General features: G+C 34.8%; 1 protein-coding gene across 2 annotated transcripts in view; it reads right to left on the bottom strand.

Annotated features, from left to right (window-relative positions):
* KLHL1 (kelch like family member 1) overlaps positions 1–24,254 on the bottom strand; it is a 180,854-nt gene that overhangs the window by 38,103 nt on the left and 118,497 nt on the right. For both annotated transcript variants that reach the window (XM_005516413.3, XM_088051172.1), the window contains exon 6: positions 12,263–12,449. In XM_005516413.3, coding sequence (XP_005516470.2) covers positions 12,263–12,449 — 187 coding nt within the window. The remainder of the gene's footprint in view (positions 1–12,262; positions 12,450–24,254) is intronic.

Raw genomic sequence — 24,254 nt, 5'->3', positions numbered from 1 at the left:
ACAGGCTGTGAAAGGATGTCTTAGCAATGTCAAAAATCTGTAGACAAGGACTTCTTTCTAATCCCCATGCACAAACCAAAGTAATTCTGATTACATGTTTCAGAAACCAGAAAATCCAATTTCCCAAGAACATGAGGATGGAAGGAAGCAATTGGGAAGAGACTGGTACATATTTTTATGGAAATCTGAGATACTGGCTTAATGTGAAGATATGAATAATATAAAGAAAGAAAAAATTCATTATTCATTTTGAGCTGAAGCATATCTGCTGATTATGCAGAGACAGACATATTTTCCTACAAAACAAAACAGATGGAATACCACAGAATAAGTAACCCATACACAGACCCAAATAAAAATACCATCTATATTAAAAAGTATATAAAATTACATTGAAAAAAATTATATTATTGTTCTCTTCACTTGCATATAACTAATGCTTTTTGAGTTGTCTAATGGTAAAAAGGAAATAAATTACTTACTAGACTGTCTTTAAGACAGTGGTATGAAGCTCTAAAGATGAAAGAAAAACAAATACACAGAATATTGAAGATTTTACAATAAAAGTACTACACATCCAGAGAATTCCTCTATACACACACACAAAAGCACAAACTCCTGTTTTTCAGATGAACAGAGCTCTAGAACCAACTAATTTCAGGATGTAGCACTGAAGAAAGAGTATATGAAAAAGAGATAGTGAGGAGAAAAATAATTAATTTAATAGCTATTTGCATGATAAGGAAAAGTGTGTAGTAAATTTAAAAACTATTCCATCACTGTGGCAGCACAAATAATTTCTGATAAGAACATAAGGATGTTTCTTGATGTTCTGGATACATTTCAACTTTTTTTTTTTTTTTTCCCCCTAACTTAAAATCTACTTAGGATCCAGCTGGGCATCAGATGAAATTAGTTCTGTGTATTGTGCATATGGGCATTATAAACCCTGATTAATCAAGGTCTATGAAGTAATGAGAGACCTACAGAGAAAGAAAACTTCAGAAATGAAATGCCACAGATGAGCAGGGTAATTTTGCAATAATGTCCAACTGCTGCTGACAAGTCCTCTGTGTATGCAGCAGGGATGAAAATGATCCTAGCACCCCATGCTTCTGATGACACAGAACCTGCTCTCACAATTTCACCTTTATCCACAGAGCAGTACACCACTGCACTAAATATAAATATCTATTTCTTTGTTTTAGTTGTCATTTTTAAGCATGTGAATTTGTTTTGGTGAAATCCTTCAAATGATCCTCTAATTATCTTCTCTTAAACTTTTCTTTTTCTAAAATTAAGCATATTTAATTTCTTTGTTAATGACTTATAAATCAAGATTTTTATAGAAACCTGATTTTCATTGTCACATTTTTTGCATAGTTGATGCCTGAAGTCTAATAATATAGCATGGGCATTGAATAAAAAGTATATTTCGATAGCAATAGTATTTGCAATCCAATATTTTAAGTCAAATGCAGAAATACTTGGAAACCTGTCCTTCAAAGATATTTTTAAGTATTCTTTAACAAGCTGACATAGGCTACATGAAGTACTGAGGATTGTCTGAGCCTATGAATGCCATGTATTTATTTTATCTAGGTATAAATGCAGGAGTTTCCATATAAACAAAGTGAAAATTGCTTCAGAAACTTATGAAAATCCCAAACATATCCTCCTTGCCAAACTACCTTTGTATTTGGTGTAAACATTTCCACACAAAAGTACCTTTTTTTTCCTTATTGGTAGAATGATTCAATATTTAAACCCATGAATAAGGGCAGGGGTTCTACATTTATCATCAGAAAATTTCCACATTTTTTTCCCTGTAAGACTTTCTGCTGATTCTGCTATTATTAAAGCTGCTGCTGACAGGTACTCTGATAATTTTGTTCAAGATTTAGAGATGCTGCTGTGAGTAGGCGCAAAATGATGACCTTGATCTAGTGATCTGCAACATTACATTTTGCACTGAGAAGATGGTGACTCAAGTGGAACAAACATGACCTAAGGAGGTTACTGATGCAGATATCAAGGAAAATATTTTGGTAAAGAAATAACTGTACAGAAAATGGTAGCATAGGGTAGCAGTTCATCACTCTGTAATAAGACTTCTGGAAATTCCTTTAAGCACTACAAAAATCTATAACATGTACACAAAAAGAATCTTAACATTTTTTTAGTGAAAATATGTTTTAAAATGTCAGAAGGATTTCCCAGATAGTGATATGAAGCAAAAAATCAGAGAACATTTGGGAATGTTAAATTATTCTTTATGAGCAGAATTCTCTAAAACCAATACAAGTTTTTTCCACTAATCTTTATATTTTTGAGTGTATTAGAACTGACAGCTTTTCAACAGTGATTTTAGGCAATGTCTTTGATGTTGTGCGCTTTGTTTTACAATATAGTGTTATGTGTTATTACATAAAATATTCATGGTTTATTTTATATTTTTATGTAGTCTAAAATTTATAAAAGTTCCTTCTATTAATGATTTATATTATGCAGTATGATAGTCTACCTTTGCTCAGCAACAAATTCTTGCCTCTTTAAAAACAGTTCTGTTCCCACTAAAAATTGTGCAAATAATGTGTTAACAATAGAAACAAAAGTTCTACCTGTGGACAGGTGTAAATTCTAGGGAAACTACATATTCTGCAGGAGGGGTGTGTATCCACTGGAGCTCCCACCAGCGGGGACAGGTGATGGTGACCTACACAAAGTGTGCATCTATGTTTGTATGTCTGTGTACACATGTATCTGTAACTAGAACCTTGAGGGATTTGCTCAAAAAGAATGTTAAGAAATTTGAAGCTGTAAATTCATATTTTGCAAGTGTCTAGTATTGCAGTGTAGCTACTGCATGACTGATATTTATTCTAAACACATGGTTCATCTGATTGGCAGTTCATTACATAGCATAACTAAATTAATAAGCTACTTTGATCATGATTTGGTTTAAGCATTGTGAACTGAAAAGTTTGGTGCTGCAACAGTACCAGTTTCCCATTACCCCCAGCTTTCTTTCATTATTTTTCATCATAGCTGTAGAGATGCTCGTTCACACTGCTTAGCCCTTAGCTCAGTTCCTGGGAGATTCTGTTTTGCTGCAATTACTTCCCTCTAAGGTAAACCTGCTGAAAAGGCTGCTGTTCCTAACCATTACGGGTAGGACCCAGATAATGCTGATTGGATTCTCTATGGTGCCCTCTGTAGTTCAAAAAGATAATTATGTTTGTTTGGTTTTCCAGTTCAGAATATTAAAAATAAGGTGAAAGATCTACTGAAGATTGCTTGGATGTTCTTGTGCTTAACAATAGAGACTTTCAGGGTGTTTCCTAGAATTTGGCAAGATTTTTCAGGTGGCTGAAGGTGCAAGATAGAGCTAGAAAACTACACTGGGAGATGTCACTGTCTTTCAAGCCTTATCCACACCGGCTGTTGCGGATGGTTCCAGATCTGAACTATTTTCAGAACAAGATTCAGAACTTCTGATGGTTTATGCTAAGCCAATACCAGTAGTAACAACCATTATTGAATCTTCAGTAATCAGGGAGCAGAAATTGGCTAGTGTACAGAAAAAGATAAGGTTTCTGATAGTATAGAAGTTCTCCAAGTTAACCATCTGCCAGGCAGGTATCTTCTCTAGCACACACACAAAATTGGTTTTGTTTTGTTTTGTGGGTTTTTTTTGTTTTGTGGTTTGTTGGGGTTTTTCTTTGTTTGGTTTTTGGTTGTTGTTTGTTTGTTAGTTTTTGTGGATTTTTTGGTGTTTTTGTTTGTTTGGGTTTTTTGTGTGTATTTTAATGAGTGATAAGATCTCTGCACTGGAAATGCCAGACAATAGGGTAAGTTGCACGGAAGTAATTAGGAGGAACAGAGGGTTGTTCTTGGGATAATAATCCCTGTAACACACCCATGATGCACAGCCCTCTTATGCTGTCTGCACAGTCCAATAGTTTGTACCAACAGGTGTGAATTCCAGGGCAACAGGTTGACAAGGTAAGAGGTTTGTAGGATGATAAATTTTATCTTGTGTGTGTTAACTTTGGCTCTCCTCTGACATTTGAAGCCATGGAGGCTTCAGAATAGGTCACTTCAGGATCTTCTTTCTGTCTCAAACTATAACTGAATCAGCAGTTTCAAAAGATAATTACAGTGAAAAAGCCAGAAATTTAGTGATATAAAATAAGTAATGAAAAAGTACCAGATGGTGTTAAAATGTGGTGTTTTTTTGTTTTGTTGTTTTTTTTTTTAATTCTGAAATGCACTGCTAAATCAAAGTACTTAAACTGCTAATTAGCCTATGAGACTGAATGTTTTGGAACATATTGAAAATCACAGGAGTGAAAACAGGGAAGTAATCATGTTAATACTTATAAGAACTGGACGAGAAGAGAATTTTAGTGTGATTTAGACATTTAATTATCTCATTAGTGATTTGCCAGTGTATTTCATATTGCTCTAGTGAAGTAATTAGCCAAGCTCTACTTTTACTCTACAATTACATTAACGTGTGGCAGAATCACAGAAGAGTTGAGGTTGGAAAGGACCTCGGGAGGTCATCTCTTCTCTGGGCTGAGCAGCCCCAAATCTCTCAGCCTTTCTTCACAGGAGAGATGCTCCAGTCCTTTCATCACCTAAGATGCTGTTAAATGACTGACTAGTATTTCCAGTGACATTTGACCAGACTGAGGAAGATGTAAGCAATTCGATGACTGAAAAGAGAAGGGACAGAGGGGTATTTAAACCTCAAATAGTGGTGTTTTCCCCATCTTTTTTTTCTGATAACTGTCCAGGAAAAGACTGCTTCCTTATTCTTGATGTAGCCCCAGTGCTCAGAGATGAACTGCATTGTCTTAGTAGCAAGGTATGTAAAGTGACCTCTCATGGTACCGCCTGCCACAGGGAAATCCACTGGGCCATCTCTCACCTCTTCGAGAGGTGAGGAGTGAGGCAAATCTTTCTTGGTGCTTTCAAGAGAAACTAAAAGCAGATGAAAACAGGGAAAAATAATCCCCTCATATCTTCCTCTTTGATAGCAGCACATGCTTTAAAAGTACCATGCAAGGTCTGCCAGGAAGCAGGCAGCAGATGGAGAGGATTGCTGCTCTGTACAGCTTCCTCTGCTCCCTAGATCTCTCACCAGGGATCACAGCTGCACATGCAGTTTTGCTGTTCCCAAATATCTCAGCAATTGTTAGGCAGATGTTTGGGGCAAAATTGCCCCAGGCACTTTTTTGCCAAGCTGCTGTCCCGCTGGGTTGCCCCCAAATTACAGTGGTTCCTGGGGTTGCTCCTCTCAGGAAAAGGCACAGGACTTTGTGCCTCCTCATGTTGAACTTCATGAGGTTACTTCCTGTTTTTTCATTAATTATGCTTTCTGTCACCAGGATGTTTTGTTGCTAGCTAAATATAATACATATATATATATATATATATTTCTTGAAACATTTAATTTTTTTTGTTTATTATTGTGGGAATCAAAATAAAAATCATACTCTCTTTTAGTTTATCAAACATATATTCAATAACAAACTCCTGGGCTGTATTAAAAAGTATGAATTTCTGCAAAAGATAAACTAATTCTCTCAAAATCCATGATGTGGGTTTCTGTTTTAAAAAGTAGTGGATTTTTTTCTTTTCTTTTTTAACAGCTAACTTTCATCTTTTCTGTTTAAATAACCTATATGGAAAAGTTTCAATGCATATTTGCAATATGGACACTGAAATTTTTACTTATTCATTCTGCATAGCCTGCCTGCCACTTACTCTAGTATTCTAATTTTCTCAAGAAAACCCACCATGATGACATTACTATGTTATCTTGATTACTCCAACAAGAGTATACTTCTCTGTGTTGTTCCTGTTTCTATACATTATTATTTTCCTGTTGAGTCTGCCAGAAAGCATGAGAAAGGAAAACAGAATTGGTCATTGGTATAATGTTGACCTAAAGCGAATGGAATGTTACTTGTTTATTACTGCATTTTAGATTTAAAGTAAATTGTCTTCCACTTCCAGTGTCTTTCATTGCTAGCTAGAGAATGTTTGGAAAAATACTGGATCATGACAACACACATTTTTATGTTTAAAAAACCCCTTTAAATGTGTAAATTAAAAAAAAAAAAATCCAGAAAGTATAAGAAAGAATAGTGAAATAAATTACATATAATTGAGCAAACACAAACTCATAGGCTCATTTTGGTTGAAAAAGATTGCCAACCCGTTAACCAAGGTTAACCAAGGATAACCAAGCAATGCTGAGTCAACCACTAAACCATGTCCCTCTGAGCTGCATCGACATATCTTTCAGATACCTTGAGATGGACACTCAACCACTTCCTTGGCAGCCTGTTCCAATGCTTGACAACTCTTTCAGTTGAAAAATTTTTCATAATATCCAATCAAAGCCTCCCCTGGTGAAATTTGGTGTCATTTTCTCTCACTGTATTGCTTGTTTCTAGGGAAAAGACACAAACTCACACCTTGCTACAACCTCCTTTCAGGTAGTGGTAGAGTGATAAGATCTCTCCAGAGCCTCCTTTTCTGCTGCCTAAACAACTCCAGTACCGTACGCTGCTCCTTCACATCTATCTCAGTAAAATTACTCACTTCTGGCACTTGAAAACACTGCAGTTGTTTGGCTGAGATAGAACTGCTACTTAAATAGAGCAGACAAGATTTCAGAGAAAAGCTGTAGGTATCTTAATAAAAGGTGGTATACAGACAGCTGCTTGGAACGTCAGAGGCACAATTTATTTTGGCTTAATTTCCTCCTGAGGTATTTTAAGGCTATGACTACATGATTCTTTAAAAGTTGTCCTCATGGAAAACACAGGTGAAAACAAATTAGCCCCAAAGGCAGAAGAAACTCATACGAAGGAGTGGTAATGACATATATATGATATTATCAATAAAAAGAGTAGGATTGCAAGAAGGACCAGCAAGTTCTCACTTCTCAGTATTTTTGTGAACATCTATTTATGCAATGGGTAACACCAGCAGGTTTGTTTATGTTCCTGCTTGACAGGGGCTGCTCCTGGAGTCAGACCAGGGCTGATACATACACATATGTAAGTACACCTACAAAGGATGCATATTTATGTGAAACTTTTCAAAAAGCACATCAGGGAGAAATATTCAGTAATAAACAATTTAGACTTTTCTTTCTTTTAAAAGAAAATACTCTCTTTTCTTAAGTAGATTTGCTACTTGTTTGTGTATTATACAAATATAGGACTTTAAGCACCCACATTCTGAAAATTAAACACAGTTAAGTTAATTTAATAATATACATTGCATATTTTGAATGAAATTGCAAGTAAGATGAAGATGTTTACTCAAGATAGTTTTGTGCATCAAATGGACAGATAATGAATGCTGTCAAATATTTTATGTATGTGAAGATAAAGTGGTTTGTAGCAATTTTTATTACTTGCAAAATGCCATATAACTATCTTGATAGATTTCACTTTCTTCTCTTTTTTATTTTTTTTTTATTTTTCAACAAATTCCCACTAAAGAGGAAGAAGGCAGATTCAAGTCATGGAAAACTCAGACACATATCTCAAGAAGGTAGAAGAATTACCTAAGAGGAACATGACCTTTCCCTATTTTTGCCTTTTTCTTTTTTTCAGTACTTACAATAGTTTTATTTCCTTAAATACAAAATATTTTATTTTTATTTTATAGAATATTTCCTTCAGCATTTTAAAAATATGCCAATATGAGAATGAAAAATATAAAATTAAAATAAGTAAAGTCTAAATGTAATCTGTTTTGAGAAATGCCTTGCTAAAAACAAAATGAAGCAAAACAAAAAACAAACTATAAAAGCCCAAAAGAACAAGGATATTTCCAAAATTCACTAGAACAAGAGTAACTCCATGTAGCTATGATAGATGGCATTCCTGTGAAATAATTATATATATATATATATGTAATAAACCACATTTGATAAAATATTTTTGTGAAACAAAAGGGATTATTGCAATGATTTAAAATACATTAAATACATACATTAAAAAAAAGGAAAAATATGTAACATGGGTGTATAAGGAAGAATGACTCAAGGTCTCTATTCATATTTCAAAAGGTTAATTTTTTTAATGTATCTGTGGCAATAGCAAAGACCTTTCTAAGAAATATCATTACAACAATAAAAGAACTTTTATTATTATGTGATACAGCTTAATGATGAGCCTTACCTGTTTACCACCAGGGTACTTTTTACAGCAGATTTTAAAACTAGTTATAAGATTAATGAAAAAAAGACATTTTTAACATCAGTGCTTCAGTAAATTGATTATTCCATCACCTTTCAAAATTACCTGCCACATTTTCATGGAAGAGTTTCTTGCTCATGCAGAATTTTAATTTATTATTTTATTTTATTTATTATTTTATTTTTATTTATTATTTTAATTTATTTTTCACTTGTATTTACTTAAACACTGGATTCAGTAAACAAATAACTAATCTAGGACTTTGAGCAACTAGTCTAGGGCTATTCCAAAAGTAATATATATCAGTGGTTTTGGATCATGGTTACTGTAACACCTTTGTTTTCTTTTTCTGCAAGTTCTCCTGTCCCTTATCATTCTAACTACTACCTAGTGAGACAGGCTAGAACACCTCAGGAGAAGTTAATCAGCATTCTGACATCACTACACTGCTTGCTTATTGATACCAATTTTTGCTTGCTGCATATTTTCTTGCTTATAATTTTCCACAGCAGCATCTAACGTGGATCATGTTCTACCACTTGGCTTCTGCTCTAAATTTGTGATTCCACGATGGCTGCAGGAAGTCAGTGCCTAATCATTCCTAAAAATTGTTGTATGTCCACTTCCTGCAATTATTCATTTATTTCAGTCTATCATCCTCCTCTATATGTGGACTTCTGTATACTATTAAACAATTAAATGCTACTAATCCAAATTAGAGAAGTCAGTGTGATGATATTAATGGGTAAAGTAAAAGGAACATTGTCAGCAGCACATACCCACAATCTATTAATGCATCCCATTCCATTAATGCAGACATACTGAGAAAATGTGTTTCTTATATGTTCCTTTGAAATTATATTAATATGTAAGTAAAGGTGTGTGGAAACAGAGATTTAAATTCTTTTCATTTGTCTAGGAAATTAAAATTACAAATTTATCTAACTTTGATACTTTCCTCTCTACCCATTTAGTTCTATGCTGCATTAATTTCTCACATCAGGCAAAATTCCAGTTGCTGTTTGCTGGAGTTTAATTATCACTTCATTTTTATGGAAGGGAAGATAATTATAGAAGAGATTTCAAAACAAACTTAGCATGCTAGACTACTTTTTATGTCATGAGCCATATAACCTTCAAATGCTTTCATAATATTTGCACTTAGCCACTATTTTATATGTTAGTTAATAAACTGCTAATTTGTCTAGCTCATCCAATTATTTGCAACAGTTTCACATTTGATAGCAAACATCAGGAAGTATTACAAATACATCCTTGTGAATTGCAATCATCCATATAAGCCTTTCAGTGAAGAAAGTTGTGGGGGAAAAAAAAATATTACCAACTATTGAGGAGAGATAATACAGTATCAGCACCATCTCCCAGCCAGGTTTGCTTTATGAACTCATTGACTCTTCAAAGCAGGCAAACAGCACTCAGGTCTCCTGAACGGACGAGTGGAAACAAGACTCACTGGGCATAAAAGCTAGTCAAGAACACAGCAGGATCACAAGAGGGATGAGCTGAACAGATGCAAGCTGAGACGGCACAGCTGCAGAGCCTGGGTTACTGGGAATACATACTGCATCAGCTCTAACACAGACTCCTGCTATGCAGATGCTCCTCTGCCATACTGAGCCCATTCTCAAAGCTCAAATTTTATCTCCAGTAAATGCATAAAAGTCCTGGTAGTTTTCAGTCAGAGATTGCATCAACAGAGGGCTGAACCTCTGTTGCCCTGTGTTTTCTCCTGCTGCTACAGAAATGAACTGCTTCTGCCTGACCTGAATCTGCAAAATAGGCTGTGTGTTGGTGTGGTAATGGTGCTATGCCTCGTGCTGTCATCCTAAATATTTCTGTATTTTTACTGAGGAACAGATATTAATAGTAAATGAGAACAAGTACAGCTGCGCCCAAATTGGGTTTATTATTGGATCATTTCCTACCTGAATGCTTATGTTTACTGTAATTTGTCCTAAGAGGAAATTTGTATTTTATTATCCAAAGACAATGTTCTATGCACATCCATGCTCAGCTACACAATTGTTTATAAACATTAAAAGGACAAAAATAATCTGCAGCTACTTTAAGAATATATATAATGTATAATATGTAATATAATATAATATAATAATGTATTGGTTCTTTCATCAACAATTTCTTATTGTCATAGGATCATTGAACAGTTTGGGTTTGAAGGGATCTGGATCATCTAGTTTGAACCCCTGAGCCCCAATATGGGATACCTTTCACTAGACCACATTGCTCAAAGCCTTATCCAGCCTGGCCTTGAACACTTCCAGGCACAGGACACCTTCTTTGGGCAACATGTGCAGTGTCTCACCACCACCCCTAATAACAAATTACTTCCTAATATCTGATTTAAACCTATGACCTCAGTTTAAAGTCATTGCCCCTTGTCCTAGGACTACATGCCCTTGTAAAAACTTTGTCCCTAGCTTTATTGCTGGCCCCTTTAGGTATTGGAAGGTGGATTATTATAAGGTCTCCCTGAGGCTTTTTTTTCTCTGTGCTGAACAGTCCCAGCTCCCTCAGCCTGCCTTCATAGAAGAGGTGCTCCAGCCCCCAGATGAACCTTGTGGCCCTACTCCAGACTCACTCCAGAAGCTCCGTGTCATTATGGGATCCCAGAGGTGGACGCAATACTCCATGTGAGGCCTCAAGAAAGTGGGGTCAAAGGGCACAATCACAGAGTCACAGAATAAGCTGAGCTGGAAGGGATCCACAAGGATCATCCAACTCCTGGCCCTGCACAGCACCATTCCCAAGAGTCACACCATGTCCCTGAGAGCACTGTTCAAACACTGCTTGAACTCAGATAGACTTTGTGCTGTAACCACTTCCCTGGGGACTTCTTCCAGTGCCCAGTCACCCTCTGGGTGAAAAACCTTTTCCTGATAGCTGATCTAAACCTCCCCTGACACAGCTTCATTCCACTAGCAAGAAGCTGCCTCAACTTGCTTGTCATACTTCTCTTGATGCTACCCATTTATTTTTCACACAGGCACAGATGTCATACATTCTAATCACTGGTATAACTTGATGGGAAAAGCATGCCATAGCATTTTGCAATCAATTATTACCACAGCTATTTTGTGAAACAACTGCAATATCCACACCAAGACACAGAGTTGTGAAATACTAAAGATTTAATTCTATGCTATGCATTTTAAAAATACAGTTTATTTTATATTAGAACTAGTGTTTCTGAAGATATAGTCTTCAGGCTAAATATGGACGCAAAAATTTAAAGGCTGTGAAATTGTTAGTGAATATCACAAAAAAAAATAAAGCTTTTTTGAGTATATAAGCTTGTAATATAGCTAGCTTTTAGTTCAGATATTTTGTTTCATTCCATTCTAGAAATCAGTGGATTAAACTTACCAGAAATGAAAGCACAGTCTATCATTATAACTCTTATTCCAAACAAATAACAACAAAATGCTTTAATAAAATTTCTACTTTTTCCTACTTCACAGAAAAATGGGGGCAATTTTACCTTCCTTTAGCTGTTGACAAACTAGCAATCTAGTTGAAGCTAGATATCTTTTTTCTCTACAAGACTTCAAAATTTCTGCATTAGAAAACCCATGAATCATCCATAATATTTTAGACAATTACTTAAGGATGGAATACACTGCATATCAAACTGGCTTTTATCACAGGTTAAAAAAAACTGAGAGACGTTTTAGACTTATAAAGGAAAAACAAATTCTAGAAATCTATAACTAAAGTATATTACTATCATTCTAGTTTTTTCGTTAAATTTCTTTCTGAAAGTTATAATAAGTTTGAAAAAAGAGTGAACCCAAAATTCAGTTTCTTTTCTCTTACTGTATTATGCTTTTCCTTAAATGTCAGTAGATTTTCATTGGATCAAAATCTTGGCAACATTTCTTGACTTATTTAGGCACCCCCCCTACCAATCTTGAAATAGAAAGTTATTTCAACATTTTCTGATAAAGAAAATGTGAAGTATACCTCATAAAGCAACAAATATTCTATAATACCTTTGTTGTTATCCATTCCTCCAACAGCATAAAGTGTTCCAACTGTAGATTTTCTAGGCTTAGTTCTTGGACTCTGCATGAGAGTTCTTCTTTCTGGTAAAAGATGATATTTCATGGCTTCCAGAATAAGCTTCTGGCATTCTAGGTCATCCTTAAAAAGTGCATGGTTTTCCAGGTCAGCCAATATCTGTGAATGACAATAAGTGAATAAAAAAATCCTAGAAATTCCTAGAAAAGCAATATCATGCAATAAGAGACAAACATAACATGTCACAGGTGTATTTCTTCATTCTAGAACACACAGTTTTGCAGGGCTATTTTTTTCTTGCAACACAGAGAGAAAATTAAATAGGTTATTGATTTTTAAAGGATTTTAAGGCCAGTGTTTCACCACCCCTTAAGACTACAATCTTACTAATCTTTTACTGAAGGCTTTGAAGAAAACTAAATATTCTCTTGCAGGCTGATTTATTTTTAATGGTTTCCAGCACAACACTGAAAGAACCCAGAAGGCATCTCTTTGCCTTTATTTTTGCATCTTTATTTTTAAAACCAAATGGAAACAATATCTCACCCCAAAACCGACAGTGCTCAGCGCACACAGGTAAAAGAATATTCTATTATGTTTCCAAACAAGAAGGCTGCAAGTTGTAAATGTGTTTGATACACTTGCCTGTAGATACGTATCTACCAGCTTTTGAGATGTTGAAAATTACCATGTAAATTTTCAAAATCCCACTGAATTACATAATCTGAGTTAACCTCACAACTGACCTAGCTCTGAGCAGGAGTTGGACCATAGATCTCCTGAGGTCTACTCCCACCTGAATGATTCTTTGATTCTGTGATCTCACTGATGTCAGACCAGAAGAGTGCAAAGCTCATGCAGATTTTGTGCCATATCTGCCAGGCCCATGTAGGAATCTCAGATAACCTAAGGCATCCAAACTGGAGCAAGATTTAATTGCATATAACAGCATATGTGTACAGTGCAGTAAATTTCTAGCTATCATAGAACATCTATCTATCTGGAAGATCAAATAATATTCAGAGAAGCAGCTAAAGGCCAGGAAGCAGGAGAATTTAATTCCTGGAGTCTGAGGATGTCTTCCCACAGACATATATATGCAAACATATGCAAATTGTTTTGCAGTTGGCTAAAGACAGGAAACTAGATTCCTTTTAAGAACTCTCAGCTATTTCATCTGGACTTCAATGACTGCAGAAGAAGCTTGAATGTCTTTTGTCAATCTGTCAGCCTTTGGCAGATAACGTTTTCTGTGATATCTAAAATATTAACAGCTGGCACATGTAGACAGTTGTTGTCTGCTTCTGATTTTAGGCATCAGTCATGAAATGAGTCTATGGTTGAAAGAAAGGAAACACACGTTACAGCTCCCGGTATCAGCCCAGGCTGGGGATGAACAGGTGCAGAGCAGCCCTGCTGAGAAGGGTTTGGGGGTGCTGGTAGATGAGAGGCTGGACATGAGCCAGCCATGGGCACTCCCAGCCCAGAGAGCCAAAGGTGTCCTGGGCTGCATCCAGAGCAGCGTGGGCAGCAGGGCCAGGGAGGGGATTCTGCCCCTCTGCTCTGCTCAGACCCCACCTGGAACCCTGCACCAGCTCTGGGGTGCCAGCACAGGAAGGACATGGACCTGTTGGAGTGAGTCCACAGGAGAGACACCAAGATGATGAGAGGGACGGAACAGCTCTCCTGTGAGGAAAGACTGAGAGAATTGGGATTGTTCAGCCTGGAGAAGAGAAGGCTTCAGCATGACCTAATTGCAGCCCTCCAGTACCTCAAGGGAATTTACAGGAGTGATGGGGCAAGACTATTTAGAAGAGTATGCAATGACACGATTAGGAGGAATGGTTTCAAATTGAAAGAGAGGAGGTTTAAATAAGATATAAGGAGAATTTTTTTTACTATGAGGGTGGTGAGGCACTGGAGCAGGCTGTCCAGAGAACTTGTGGATGCCCCACCCCTGGCGTGGCCAGGGCCTCACCACCTTCAAGGCCAGGCTGAATGGAGCTTTGAGCTACCTGATATGGTGGAATGTGCACCTGCCTGTGGTAGAGAGGTTGGAATGAGATAATCTCCAAGGTTCCTGACAACCCAAACCACTCCATGATTCTATGATTCTTTGATTCTGTGACTCTGTGATTCTGTGATAAAGGTTTCTCTGTATTTGTGTGTACCTATTCTGGGTATTATTGAATTAATGTTATGGAATAAGAATATTAAAAATATGTTTATAAACTATAAAGGGGTACTAGGCATATTTCATAACACTAGGTTAATTTTTATCTCATAATCTTGAGATTTTTCGTATATTCTTTTTGTGATTTTTTTCCTTTACAGTGTTCAGCACACTGCTCAGTAGACTAGAAAATCAAAGATCTGAAGACAAATCACATCCAGATTTCAGGCAGGACGATTACAAAATGATTTAAGACACATTTAGGACTACAGAACCAAACAGAGTACTCTGTCAACATTAACTAAACAGAATACAGGCACAAGAGAGCTAAGAAATCAAATTACAAATTTTCTCTGCACAAATTTGAGGTAATATTAAGTTACATAGACTTTGTAATGCTTAATGGAATTAATGAAATTGATGACAAAGGTTTTTATGGCAAGCTTATTATATCAGTAAGGATCAAAGTCCAGCAATAATATTGGTGATTTCTTTTCAGACTACTACTCCTTTACCCAAAAATTCTTAGGCTCTAAAAGAAAATATTTATCTTTGAAAACTTTCAACTGAGGTACCAGGTGTTTCAAATAAAAAAGAAATAATCCATGAACACTGTTCTGTCCCAAAACTCTGAGACTTAATTCACCAACCACAAATAAAAGCTGAATCTCTTTTTATTTCAAGTTAGAAATTCACTTTAAAATTAATAGAAAATGAAAAAAAAGATGGGAAAATATAAATTTTAAAGTGGATAGAAATATTTGTTCATGCCCCTTAAAAAAAAAAATATTCCTCCTACTAACTCATTTTAGAACATGGGCTAACTTGTGATAAACACCGTATTTCTGAATATCCTAAAGGCTAGAAGTTGTGAATAACAAAAATTGATTTAAATTGAAGCTACTATTTAGAAATCAGAAGTTATATAAAGCTGTATCATGTTGTCTAAATCCCACTAATCTACATCAAAGTTTTTCTATTCCACAGTTATCTTTCCTGATCATGTCAAAACAATCAATATATTTTTATTAAATCAGGATGCACTTGATCAGGAAATTCAGTTAATAAGGATGTTTCCATAGAAACCATATTATGTTCAGCTTGCTCTTCTATGTCTACGACATACTTCATTAAGAGAGAATTGTATCTAATATTAATGAATATCATTGGGCTTTGTAAAGTGGAAATTCACAGGGTTGTAGCTTCTCAAAAGATTGTAATATAGTGCTATGCCAGCATGGTTAACTTTACCATTGCTAGAACTTCTCAGACTAGCAATATCCTGAGAACTTTTTTCCACTTTGTCTCATCACGTTTCTCATTTTTCCCAGCTAAAACCCCCAAAAAGTCCTTTCTTAGATGTACTTCCAAATGACTTTCAGCACCGTGCTGCAGAGACCAGGTGTGTTTCAACTCAGTGAAACATATTCAAGGTCTGGAGTGTAAAGTACCCAAGTACTGCCAAAAGGAAAGTCAAGCCTAATGAGAAAAAAGGAGTAGTTGGGTACGGTTCAGTGACCGACAGTGAGTGCACCACAGGACTGCGCTGACTGCTGTCTGCCCTGCTCTTACCCTCACCTCCCTCCTCCCTTCCTCCCTTGATGAGCAGCTCTGCATTTGTTGCTTCCTGACAGATCTCTCCCAGCCTCTCTGCTATCCCAGTGATTTGCAGCTATGATTGTGGGGATCTGAATACTTGGTTTGAATTACATTAAGCAAAGTCGCACATATTTTACATAAACAATCATCTGAGACGTGGAACTGGTCCCTTTCTACCCTGTGTCACTGAGGATGAAATTCAGCCACCCCTAGGGAAAAAGTGGATACTACCTATCTGCAAAGAAAAAGACCACTTCTTTCCTTTACTCCACTCCTGGAAGGGACTACAAGGCAATGGAAGAAGCAAAGAGCTGCCTCACTGAAGATTTCATAGTGACCTTATACTTCTAAAGAGTAGTTATTTAGGTAAGAGTTATTTAGATAAGAGTGGTTATTTAGATAAAGCTTTCTATCTTGTGAAAAGTGCAAGGTGTGACAACATTCACTCAGGATGAACTAACCTCAGATTCCACCTTGATATGTACCTATGTACCTCAGACACAGTAATTATCCAAAAGGGGAGATGATGAAACATCACTGGATTCCTTCCACTAAAAAGAAAAAATATGGGTATTTCCTCCAGGAGAGATATCAGGCTATAAAAGTGAACACATGGAGAAAGTACTCCCTGCATGCCACAATTAAATACTAACCACATGCAGAAGTTTTAATGTGCAATCCAAGAGATGTTTCCAAAAGAGAGACAGCATCATGCTAAATTATGCATTATGTGGTCTGTATCTGCCTATGAGTGTTTATTATGATTTAGAATATTGAATAGTCCTTAACAACATATAATTATTCTGTACACCACTGATTAGGATTAAATTTCATAACAAAACACATTAGTTTTTTCACAGGCAGAAAACAACCCCCAGTTCTTTAAAAATTATCTCAGTATCTAGATGCATATTCCCTCTGAAAAAACCTTAAAGAGCTAAAAAGTTCTGTGCCCTTAAAAACTTACATGCCAATGTCATAAAGAACAGAGGATTAGAATTATCTTAATAGTATTAATAATTATAACAGAAGAACAAAAAGTTAAAAGTCCTTTAAATGCATTGTGAATAAATGAAATGTGGATTTTCATAGCACATTTAATTAAAAAAAGTCTGCAATTCTCTTCCTTGGTCCAAAATGTATCCCAAGACACTTGACAACCTCGAGTCAGGGAATCATATACAAAAAAAATCTGAACAATTAGTGACCTAAAGTGTGCATTTTGAATGTTTTTCAAGAGAAAAGTTTGATTAGCCATCATTGTCCTTTTATGAGTCTTATTCCATGTACAGATTTGTTACTGTTGGTTATTGTTGATGATCACAGTAATGCTGCTACCAGGAAAGAACAGAATTCTGAAATGTAAGGTCATGGTTGTTCTCTGTACAGATTAAAATGAAAAGCAAAAAAAGAGTTTATATGACTTTCTGGAAAGAATAAAAATACTGCTTTGACACTCTACAAAAATAGTCCTTAGTACACTTTCAAAGTCTTAAAATGCTCAAGCTGCTCTAGATGCTAGGAAATGCTATGCTTCTATGGACAAAGCTCCAAATAGAAGAATTTTTTATTTGTCTGAACCTGGTAGGGGTCATGATTCCTACATCAAAATACTGCCATATGGATACAAGTATTTCTGTTGATTAATGTGGTGAAAGGAATAAATTGTTTCACATTTTGCATTTTCTGACTATGAAAGAGTTGAAGGAAATTCCTGTAATACTATCGCAACTGCAAATTTCAACCTAATTAATTGCTATTCTGCTTAAAACTTTTTATAAATATACCCCTTCTAAGAAATACTAGTCAGACTACTTATGTTTCACTGCAAATATGAAAGAAAGAAAAGTCCCCCAAGAAGTGCTGCTTCTTTTTGTACAAAAGGAATAAACTCTGAGCTACTTCTGTCAGATAGCACTTCTCTTGGTATAAAGACTTTTGTTTAATTCATTTAAACTTCCTCATTAAAAACCTTTGAACTGATGGGATAGGCATAACAGTGACCTAAGTAATTTAAGTTTTTTTAGGGTATTTCTTGTTTCATTGTGAGACACTGGAACAGATTTCCTTGTTTCTGCTATTTTAGTTGAAAATTTACAGAGCATTTTCTTTACCAGTTTGCTGGTCTTGGCTGGGGTAGAGTTACGTTTCTTCAGAGCTGGTGTAGGGGTGTGTTTTGGATTTGTGCTGAAAACAGTGTTGATAACACAGGGATGTTTTTGCTATTGCTGAGCAAGGCTTAATCAGGATGAAGGCCTTTTCTGCCTCTCACCCCACACCACACACAAGAAATAGGGAGGCTCAGACAGCTGACTCCAACTGACCAAAGGGATATTCCAGATCATACTGTGTTTCACCATCAGCATAAAAATCTAAGGGAAGAAGGAAGAATGCTGGGACATGGGGAGTGATGGTGTCTGTCTTTCCAAATCACTGCTGCATGTAAGGGAGGCCTGCATTCCTGGAGATGGTTGAACACCTGCTTGGTGTGAAATTCCTTGAAAAGAGCTTTTGCTTCACCTATTAAGCTGTCTTTACCACAAACTATGAGTTTACTCACTTTTAGTCTTCTGATTTTCGTCCCCATCCTACCGTGGGTGAGGGATGAGCAAACAGCTGTGTGAGGCTGAGTTGCTGGCTGGGGTTAAACCACAACACCAGCTTTGCCAGTCTTAAACATCCATACTGCATATTGCATCCAAACTACATACTTTTTGCGTCAAGGTGCTTACATGCTTGTAAAATTATGTGAAATTATATCAGAATCCAAAATTATCCAATACTATGGATAAATTAAATTAATAAATTGATAAATTGATGAGTTCTAAATTAACTTTTTCCTTTGCTCAAGGAAAAAATGAAAGATAATTATGAAATTAATCACAGGTACTAAGGAAGAGACTAGTATGGCTTGCTCCTTGCAATATCACTTTAATTTTTTGCTATTTCAATATTAAGTAAATATTCTGCTTAACATTTGTTCTTGAAAAGAACAGATTTTAGTAAGAGATCATTATGGCTTTCTTGACAATGCAAGGAATTAATTTATATGATTACATTAGAAATTTAAGGGGTGTCCAGTAGAAATATTATGAACTACTCAGAAAAAAAAGGTAAAAAAAAGTAAAGTAAAATCAGCAAGATATTTCACTCATGAGTAATATTTTCAAAAAAGGAAAAATATACAGCAAATCTTATTTTTATACATACTAAATTAGGTATTCATTAAAAAAATCCTAAGAGAACAGGAATGAGAAGAGCAGCATGTTTGCACTTTTTATGTGAGAAAATACTTCAGACTATTTATTAAATATACTTTATTACAATGTTTAAGAATTATACTCTGAGAATAAGAACAAATTTATAAACCTTTAAAAGTTGAGACTAAAACTTTGAATAATCATAAAAATACATCAGAAATTATGTATCAATTGAAAAATTGGGACAGTTCTGTACACAAAAAATCCCTTTGTTTTTTATAACATAAGGTAAAATACCAAGAATAGTATAATTGTGAATTTATTGCAAATATATTTATCACTCAAAACTATATCTTGAAAGTAAAATGCACTGCAGTCATAAAATTATTTTCTGCCAATTTTTGCACTCTGAGGTATTATCAATAGTGTCATTTATTATACAGGTCCTGATTTGCTAGTAGATTTTATATAAAGAAAATGAGAACACTTAAACATTCCCTCAATCTCCCCTTTAGATTTTAAACAACGATAAAATTATAAAAGTTGTTAACTTTTTTGGGGACTTCTAAACATAGAGAGCACAAGGTTTCAAACTGATCCTGTATATAGTTGAAGTCTCAACTTTCTAAATCCCATTTTATCCATGTGAACCTTTGCAATATTACTAGAAGACCTTTTTGTTTTGCTAGGAATTGAATGCATTGAGCTAAATCCAACATAACCATCTGCTTTACTCACTTGACTTGTAATCAGAAGCTTTATATTGATTTCTTTTTAAAAAAAGCTTATTTCTAATTTATTATTTGCGGTTTTGCTAGCTTTTAAAACAATCATTTCAATATTTTGTCTTAGAAATAAAATAGTGAAAAATATCTGCAATTAATAAAACCTCAAATTTAGCACATCCCGTTTTGTTTTCTACCATCTTGTTCAGCTCACTGAACATTTTGGATCTGTTTCGAATTCTTTTTTTCTTATTCATGTTTAATTAATGATTTCAGTAAAGTTTTTTTTTAGCTCAGAGATTTCCATGCATTTTTCTGTAGTAAGACAAATATTCAGTATATGAAATTCAATATTTGTGTTGCTTATGGACTAAATTATTCATGATGTGTTAGTCAAGCCAGCTGCTCAACCAACTCAAGAAGAAAGATTATATTAAATCCCTCAGATTTCCATATTCTCAGAAAAATATTATTTTCTACTCAGCAATAAGATGTAGCAGACTTAAGGATCTTTAAGAAACTCTAGACCAGTTCTTCCTTGAAACATATGGGTAATCATTTCTGTTATAAATAATCTACATTAGGATTTACTGCTTAAACACCACAGACGTTCATTAGTCAGTCTGCAACTCTGTGATCTCTGTATGCATGCAGGTGATAATATATTGCAAAGAGATCAGTCACCTAGCAGTAATAGTGATTAGTCTCAGACTGCAATTTTGGAAGAAAAAATCTAATTGTGTTTTCTCTCTGAAATCTGAACTCTGACATATACTAAGCTTGCATTTTTGATGACCATAGTCACCGGCAGAGGAAATTTTTTCAGTATATAATTGATTTGTAATTCCTTTTCCCCAACACACTAAACATTATTTCATATTCAGAAGAAATTTTAAACTGGCTTTCTACCCTTCAGTTATAACTAAGTCCTCCCCCACATCAGGGTACAAAACACAAACCAAAAAAAATGAATATAGTGTAGTTCAAGTTTGTTTTATCATTTATCACTTATCATTACATTGCCCTTAAGAATTTTTTAAAGAATCGATCAACCTTGTACACACACATTCCCTGAGGCTGTACATTTGATACAAAAATAAAGAAACTAACTTTTTCCCCCTCTTCCTCTCAAATAAACTAAGTAATGGAATTGGAACACTCATTGGTAGGATCTGTGGCAAGTAATTAAATTGTGGGATTGAAATCACTTTCACATCCAAAGCCTGTGGTTTAACACACCCATTTATTATAATCTTCAGTATTATTTTCTATAAGTAAACCCATGTTATCTTTTAAGACACTGTTAAAATTTTAACTTAATTTGTAAATATGCCCACATTTTTTGGCACAAATACTGACTTTTGTTGAACTCCTTATACAACTAGGTCTGTCTTTGGAACTGATCCTAATTTGACCAACTGACTTATCAACCAGATGTATTATTGGTAACATTATTCAGTTTAGGAAAAGATAAATTGTTTTAAACCCTTCCACCCCAGCTTCTGCCTCCAGTGACATTTTTTCACAACAATTTTATGAATCTATGTATTCTACAGAGAGGATGAAATAAGGAGGGAAAAATCTAAGATCCTAGCTTACTACACAATTCTACCGATACACAAATCTACATTTTACTTCATCATGATAGGCTCACTCTCCAGAAAATGAGGAAAAGTATCTTTATTTCAAAATATATATTGCTTCTTAAAGTAAATATTTTTCTAGATAAAGTTAGGTAACATCAATGTTTTGTAGAGTACCTTGTATTTTTTCTTTTCTACTCCTTGAGGGAAAAATTAAGTTCATGATTCTGAGAGCTATGCATATTTTGCCACAGTATTAGAGTACTACATAAGAAATAAAATGTCAAATTGCATTCAAAAGGTTAAATTTCATTCAAAAGGAAGTAAAACAAAAACTTAATAAACCCCCAATTGCATTAAAAAAAAAAAGAGAAAATATAAAAAATACCCCAACAAAAAGGTTGGCCTTTGAGAAAATGTTGGCTGGTCTCCTTTTGTTTGAAGACAGATGTCTTTATTTGAAGTTCTTCTGAATCAAATTCTTTATTATTTTTCTTCTGAAAGTGATAAATAGGAGATTAGGTAAAAGCACGACAGATACTAACAAACGGAATACAAACATTATTCAGTCAATAACAACTAACAGCCCATATTTGAAAATTACTGCCTTTTTTTTTTTTTTACTGTAGTTACCTGCTAACTGAAGTTAGTTGTAGACTACCAAAATTGATGTAATTTTTATAAAAATCTTATATGAAAATAAGTACAAAGAAATGGAAAGAAACATTTTTTTTCCATAATGTTCTCCTGATTCAAATATGACCTTCAGTCTTAGACATAGGCTAAAGAGATGGATAAGAAAACATCACAGAAGGGGAACTGTATTTAAGCACCTTTTCCAGACAGTATAATTCATATTTAAATGTTACAAATGTTGAATATAAAGAATTCTCTTAAGACATACACAATTTCTGAAATGTTGATGACTCAAGTAAAATTAGAAAAGAAGATGTCTTATTTTGTGCTTTTCTATTATGCTAGATCAGTCTAAGACACAAGGAAGAATGCAGAAAACAGCACTACACTACAAAAAATAGGGACTTAACACTACAGAGGGTAAGGCCAACCCATTTCTTAGACATCCCTTTTTCCTTCCCTCTCTTACTTAGGAGTGATAGATTTCAATGACATCAGCAGCAACAATGGGTTTTTAAAAACTACCTATTTAAAACTACCTGTTAGCAATTGCTGAAAGCAGCAACTGATCTTTGGCTTAACTACATTCAATAAGTTATGTCTGCATGACCTCTGGAAGCATGATTTTTGGAATATCAACAACTAGCAGCAAAACTTGTCTCAATTCACAAGCCTTTCATAGTACTTCCTCTCCTCTGTCCAGTTGTGGAGGGGAGGGTAGAGTGCCATCCAGCCAGGGGTAACCCCAAACAATATGATTGTCAATCTGACAGTCAGTAAGACAGAAAGATAAAAACCTACCAAAAAATGACTACAGATAATATGCCCTTGTAAAAACATAAGCAATGGGCAAAACATGTCTTCTCAAAATTGAAGACATAATTTTATGTGCGTGTAACTGTATTACGAATGTAACTCGTTAAAGTATGGTGCTATTTCAAAGGTGAAGGAAAGACATCCTCTCATTTTTATGACCAGAGCTTCTAATTGATTTGACAGTTAATATAATCTATTTATCCATAAAGATGTCTTTTCACATGGACACAGTCTATACATTCTAGTGGGTACATGTATGAAACAAACATTCTCCTAAGTGTTTCACATAAAATGCAGAGAATAAGCAACACCAGTATAGTATTTTCATAAAAATATTGTTTTAAATATTTCTCAACACAGAATAATTTAAGTGGGGCAAGGTTTGTATTTTATGACCATGTGAAGAAGTGATGTAATCAGTGAAAATCCAGCTTTCCATTAAATAAATTTACCCCAAAATAGTTAGTAGTAAACCGTATGCTCAGAGTATCATAAGAAACTGAATAAAAAGTCAGGTGAGTTGCCTGTGTGTTGGATAAAGAAATAGTATTATAGAAGTATGTTGTCACACTGTTCTATTTGAACAGCACCTTGTGATAGCTTCAAAGCATTTACTGAAACTTTACTGATATTTATTGGCATTGTCTAAACTTTACTGATAATGAAATGTATTTGGAAATGAATGTCACATGTAACTGTGTTGAGCAGTTATCATTTTCACTATTTACAAATTTTCACATGTCCTTTATCATTGCATTGAAGCATCATACCTTTGTACAGGTAAAGTATCAGCTGACAAGCTACATGCACCATCAGAGAAGCTGCTATAAAAAAGTGTAGAAGTTAGCTTTACTGTATGATCTACATAAGAAAAGAAAAAAAATAACAGCTTATCTTCTTTCTACTGGCAATTCTCAACTATAATTGTCATTATACAGGCAACTGAAATTTCAAGCCTGAATTTTTATTACATTGATAAGTTAAGAGAGGAATATGGGGATCATCCTAGAAGTTTGCCAGAAATTAATTTTTTGGGGACTGGGAAGTTATTAATTCTTAAGGTCATTAATTTATCTTTGTTTACTTGAAATTAACATAAATATTTCTTTAAAAATATTATCAAATTTCTTCATATACCCAAATTTGTAATATTCTGATGGGGCTGGCATTTAAAATCAAGTGGTGCTTAAGCCACTCGCACGAAACCAAGAATTTAGCAACATTTGAGATGC

This window comes from Pseudopodoces humilis, chromosome 2 (genome assembly GCF_049639895.1).
Source record: "Pseudopodoces humilis isolate 2021_Gansu_Grassland_sample_001 chromosome 2, ASM4963989v1, whole genome shotgun sequence".
Classification (NCBI taxonomy): Eukaryota; Metazoa; Chordata; class Aves; order Passeriformes; family Paridae; genus Pseudopodoces; species Pseudopodoces humilis.
The sequence above is the reverse complement of the archived record's forward strand: the minus strand, read 5'-3'. Positions and strand labels throughout refer to the sequence as shown.